The following is a 6,007-nucleotide window of genomic DNA, read 5'->3' on the forward strand; positions in this document are numbered from 1 at the left end:
GACACCAACTTTATTCAACATCTCATATTTATACAGAAAAGCGTGAGAGAGACAAAACAGTTGACATTTTTTCTTGGTTAGCCTATACATCTTACAAACAGTCACAAGAAATCTTGAGAGCATGGGAATGGCTCCCTGTTATTATTTCTTACACCAGATAACATTTCTCTGTGCATGAAAAGTTTGCACAAAACTCCAGGTGCCTGCAGTAAATAAGCGCCTAATCTCTGGGGTGGCGGGACAGAGAGCTATGTTTGCAAGCAAACCCTCAAAGACTGAGGCAGCTCCCAGAGCTGTGTCCTTCGGACAAAAGACCCCGTTCTCACGGACAGCTCCCCGCAGTCTTATATTACCACTTTGAGCATTTTTTTTTTAAACTTGGAGAAAACAATGACTCTTGACCCCTTCTTCCATTCTTTCCCCTAAAAACCGGATATATTAAAAAAAAAAACTCAGCCCTGGATAATAACATCGTTTCTTCCAATTACACTTTGCACCATTAAAATATTTCAGTTAACAGTCGTGGAATAAGAGATTTTGAGTAGTGTTTGGCTATGAGGTTGCTAAGGTTAAACCTTTAATCAGTGAAAGAAGAAAGCTAGATTTAGTCAGTCTGTAGCTTCTTGATTAAGAGGTGGCTTCTAAAAGTTGAAGAAATTAAGGAAATGAATTGTTCCCTAGTTTATCTAGAAAAGAGTATAGCGCCACTGACACTTGATCTGGAGATTTCTTTGGAATTGCTGACTTCTAGGATTCTAATACATTTGTGTTGTTTTCAGTTCAGTCGCTCAGTTGTGTTCAACTCTTTGCGACCCCATGGACTGCAGCATGCCAGGCCTCCTTGTCCATCACCAACTCCTGGAGCTTGCTCAAACTCATGTCCATGGAGTCTGTGATGCCATCCAACCATCTCTCCCTTTGTTGTCCCCTTCTCCTCCCACCTTCAATCCTTCCCAGCATCAGGGTCTTTTCCAATGAGTCAGCTCTTCGCATCAGGTGGCCAAAGTATTGGAGTTTCAGCTTCAGCATCAGTCCTTCCAATGAATGTTCAGGACTGATCTCCTTTAGAATGGACTGGTTGGATCTCCTTGCTGTCCAAGGGACTCTCAAGAGTCTTCTCCAACACCACAGTTCAGAAGCATCAATTCTTCGGCGCTCAGCTTTCTTTATGGTCCAACTCTCACATCTGTACATGACTATTGGAAAAACCATAGCTTAGACTTTGTGTTGTTTTAAACCACTAAAATTATGGTAATTTGTTGTAGCAGTGACAGAAAAATAATATACCCCTAATGGTAATCTTTTGCAAAACTGTAATAAAATATCACAACCAGATTATTGACATTGATGCATTCCACTGATTTTATCCAGATATCCCCAATCTGCCCTATACTCATTTGTGTGTATGTGCTTGTAATAATTTCTAAAGAATTTTATGGTCCACAGTGATCCTGTACTCACCATCACAGTCCAGACACTGAACAGCACAGACAAGAATCCCATGTGTTCTTTTACAGCACGACCTAACCTCACCACACCCCTTCTTCACTAGCTCCTAATCCTGGTAACCATTAATCTGTCCTCAATTACTACATTTTTGTCACTTCAAATATGTTCTGTAACTGGAACTCACAGCGTACAACTCTGTGGTTTGGCTTTTTCACTCAGCATAATTCCCTGAAAATTAATCAAAGTTGTTGTGTGTACCAAACTTTCATTCACTTTTATTTTTGAGTGATTTCACTTTTTAGGAGGGTATCCCCTTGATGACAGAGCTTTAGGCTTCTGCTTCATGAACATGTGCTTAGTCTTCATCCAATTTTGACCTCTAGCTACCCTTCCAGGTGGTTCTCTCAGGCTCCCAGGCTGCTATGCTAGGCTGGGAATAAGTCCTGGTTCTATTCCTCCAACTGCTTTGGAAAGAAGGTGAACAGGTTAATTATAGTATTATTTTCTTTCTTTCTTTTGAGCAATCTTGGTGCTCCTAAATCTCTTGCTAGAGACTATCTGGTTCAATTATGGGTGTCCCATGATTCTATACTAGTAAATGTTTACATGTAAATGTTTAAAATTTATGAAAATATATAAATGAATGCACAAAATATTGATTTATTTAAGATTAGGGTTTATATTTTCTACTTCCCTCAGTCTAGTCTTGAACCACCCAGCCTAAAGTATAAAGCTCATGTTTATGAAAAATACATGGTTATGCAACATCAGACCATTACTGGCCCACGTAATGTCAGAAAGGAGGGCTCTCTCTTGGACAAGGGCTAATGACTGCTAACTGTTCGTATGTCAGAACTGATGTCAACGTCAGAGATTTTGCTGCTTTTGTTTATTTGTCATGGAGTTTATTTCCTTTTGGGATTTCTTTCACCTCTGTTGAAAGTGCAGCACTGTGTGACTGCATTTTGAGTGTTAATTCCTATTTGGCCACATAGACTTACACAAGTGCACTAAATTCTTCTTTGCTTTATCATCTCCCTCCTACCAGCTTCATTGAGATATAACTGACAAAATTTGCATGTATGTAATTTGCATTTTGATATAGGTTGTGGCATGATCACAATAATTAAGTTCATTAATAAATCTATCACTCACATATTTTTCTTTTTTTTTCTTTCATTCCTTCCTGTTTCTCCCTTCTCCCCTCACTCCCTCTATTCCTTCTTTCCCTCCTTCCTTTCTGTGGTGACAATGCTCAAAACATTTTCTCTAAGCAAATTTCAAGTATATGGTACTGTATTTTAACTGTAGTCAAAACTCTGTACATTAATCTCCAATTTTCCCTCCAAGATCTCAGGACCCCCTCTGTCTGCGTTCCATGATTCTCAGTTACTGCCCCTGGTCTTTGAAGATACATGGGCCTGCCTTGGAGAGAAGGTTTCTTCCTTGATAGACAAACTCTTTGCTGGGCAGACTCTGGTTCTGCTCCACTGACTTCATGTTAGTGTTACTCTTTTCTTAGAATTTAGGACGGAGAGTGTATTTGAAAAGATATATTTTCTTTTTCTTTTTTGCCCAATAATTCTTGTATTATTTAATAGTAAGTACATTTTTCTGGCCAGTTCATTAGATTGGCTGGTATTATTTTATGTGAAACCTGCTCTTTCATCTGGCTAACACGGCATCTTTAGAGTCATCTGAGGGTTTTGATCACTTAACCTGAATCTATTTACTAAAGCTCTTTTTTTTTTTTTCCCCCTCAACAGTCTGTTTTCCTGACTCAGAGCACTCTTGGCCTTTTCATTTTCTCATTTAAATAAATGAATGATTACTGTCATTTTAGATCCATCTACATTCCAGGTTTTCTATTGCTGTGGAGTAAGATATACAAAAAGACACTTGCTCTTTGGAAAGAAAGCTATGAGAAACCTAGATAGCATATTAAAAAGCAGAGATGTCACTTTGCTGACAAAGTTCCATATGTTCAAAGCTATGGTTTTTCCAGTAGTCACGTATGGATGTGAGAGCTGGACTATAAAGAAGGCTGAGTGCTGAAGAGTTGAAGCTTTCAAACTGTCATGCTGGAGAAGAGTCTTGAGAGTCCCTCGGACTGCAAGAAGATCAAATTAGTCAATCCTTTAGAAAATCAACCCTGAATATTGGAAGGACTGATGTTGAAACTGAAACTGAAGCTCCAATTCTTTGGCCACCTGATGGGAGGAGCCAACTCATTGGAAGAGGTCCTGATGCTGGGAACGGTTGAGGGCAGGAGGAGATGGTAAAGGACAAGGAAGCACGGCGTGCTGCAGCCCACGTGGTGGCCAAGAGTCAGACCCAACCAAGCAACTGAAGAAAAACAACAATAATAGTCTGAGTTATAAGGCACTTTTCAAAGGAGTACATTTATTTTACATTTCAGATTATGCAATAATTGGAACAGAACCAATGAGAAGCCTCTATGTAGACAATTTAGGGAATGTGTTTAAATGAATAGGAAATTATGAACCTCAATTTTAATATGGATTGAGCTTCCCAGGTGGCACAGTGGTAAAGAATCTGCCAGCTAATGCAGGAGACACAAGAGATACAGGTTTGATCCCTGGGTTGTGAAGATCCCCTAGAATAGGAAATGGCAACCCCATCCAGTATTCCTGTCTGGAAAGTTTCATGGACAGAGGAGTCTGGCAGGATGCAGTCCATGGGCTCTCAAAGAATTGGGCACAACTAAGCACTTAGCAGCACAAACACAAAACTGGGGTTTTCTACTCTTTAAGAATATATCTGAAATATATTTGAAACACTATATACATTGTCAAGTCTATACACACTTTATATCTTATAATCTTAAAATAAGAGATTATATTATAAAAATCCCCTTTTCATGGGTAGTATGGGATATGGTCCTCAAACTAAAACCAAGGGAAAATAGGTCCGATGATATGTTGCTGAATTTCCTGCAGTCAAAGAAATTATCTACTGGACGTAACATTGGGGCTTCCCTGGTCGCTCAGTCAGTAAAGAATCTGCTTGCAGTGCAGGACACCCGGGTTCAATCTCTGGGTCGAGAAGATCCCCTGGTAAAGGAAATGGCAACCCACTCCAGTATTCTTGACTAGAAAATCCTATGGACAGAAGGAACCTGGTGGGATACAGTCCATGGGGTCGCAAGAGTTGGACATGACTTAGCAACTAAACCACAACCACAACCAAGATGTGAAGAAGTTGTCTACTTCAGAAATATTAAATAGTGGTCAAACAGCTATACTGGATGCTTTGATGTGCTGAATTTTAACACTTTGGATCCAATCTGAAAAAGAATTTTTTCCATATGACTTTTAGAGCTTCTTTTACCTCCTTATTTCTCAAACTATAGATCAGGGGATTCAACATGGGGATCACAATGCCATAAAATACAGAGGCCACTTTCCTATTTTCATGGGAATTATGCGAATAAGACTGTAAGTACATGTAAGAGAGGGTTCCATAGAAAATGGTGACTGCTGTCAGGTGGGAGGCACAGGTGGAGAAGGCTTTTTTCTTTCCTGCATTGGAAGAGATCTTCAGGATGGCAGCCAGGATAAACATGTAGGAAACGATGATGGCCAACACAGTGGATGTCAGATTAAATCCCACAAAGGCAAAAATTAGCATGATGTTGATGTCAGTGTTGGAGCAGAAGAGGGCAAGAACTGGAGGAATGTCACAGAAAAAGTGATTGATGGTATTGCCCTTGCAGAAGACCAGTGAAAATGTAAAACCTGTGTGCACAGATGCATTTATGGAGCCCATGATGTATGAACCAGCTACCAACTGGATGCAGACTCTTCGGGACATGATGGTGGGATAGTGAAGCGGGTTACAGACGGCCACATAATGGTCCACCGCCGTAGCAGCAAGGAGGTAACAGTCACCGGTTACAAATGTTGTATAAACCAATAATTGTACAACACAGCCCTTGAATGAGATTGATTTATTTTCTATTATGAAGTTTTGCATCATCTTGGGAGTGACAACAGAGGTAAAACAGATATCAACAAAAGCCAAATGCTGTAGGAAAAAGTACATGGGTGTTTGAAGTCTGGAATCTATCTTGATGAGTAGGATCATTCCAATATTACCCACCATAGAGGTCCCATAGATGACCAGAAATACAGTGAGGAGGAAATACTGAAACTCATACTGGACACCAAATCCCAGAAGGAAGAATTCAGTCACTTCAGTGCTATTTCTTGATGTAATGAGCACAAAAAGTCTAGAAAAGACCAAGAGGGAGACCAGGAAAAGAAAAGAAATGGCTTGTTGAATAGAAAAGTCCCTTAACACTTTATGTCACTTTGCAAAAAATTATATTTTCATGGTAATCACTCACAACAGGGTTTATTTATTTCCTAAATTTCTTTCAATGTTTTAAAATAAGAAATAACCACATAAAAACAATATATTAGCTATAGATTCATTTTGAAAACAAAGAAGTTTTCACAGAAGAAGATTCACTTTTAATATTTGGATGCTAAGAAACATAGATTGACATACATTTCACCAAACCTGCCAGTTTCCT

At 39.3% G+C, this 6,007-nt stretch overlaps 1 protein-coding gene across 1 annotated transcript; it reads right to left on the minus strand.

The window, feature by feature from the left end:
* Positions 1-4,737: 4,737 nt before the first annotated feature.
* Positions 4,738-5,574, minus strand: LOC105004985 (olfactory receptor 5AK2-like). The gene has a single exon (XM_010862812.1). The coding sequence runs from the start codon at positions 5,572-5,574 to the stop codon at positions 4,738-4,740; it is 837 nt and encodes a 278-aa protein (XP_010861114.1).
* Between the last annotated feature and the right edge of the window lie 433 nt (positions 5,575-6,007).

Source organism: Bison bison, unplaced genomic scaffold (genome assembly GCF_000754665.1).
Source record: "Bison bison bison isolate TAMUID 2011002044 unplaced genomic scaffold, Bison_UMD1.0 scf7180017858312, whole genome shotgun sequence".
In the NCBI taxonomy this organism is placed as follows: domain Eukaryota; kingdom Metazoa; phylum Chordata; class Mammalia; order Artiodactyla; family Bovidae; genus Bison; species Bison bison.

Coding starts and splice junctions, on each gene's coding strand:
- LOC105004985 (XM_010862812.1), bottom strand. CDS start 5,574: ATGGTGGGTAATATTGGAATGATCCTACTCATCAAGATAGATTCCAGA.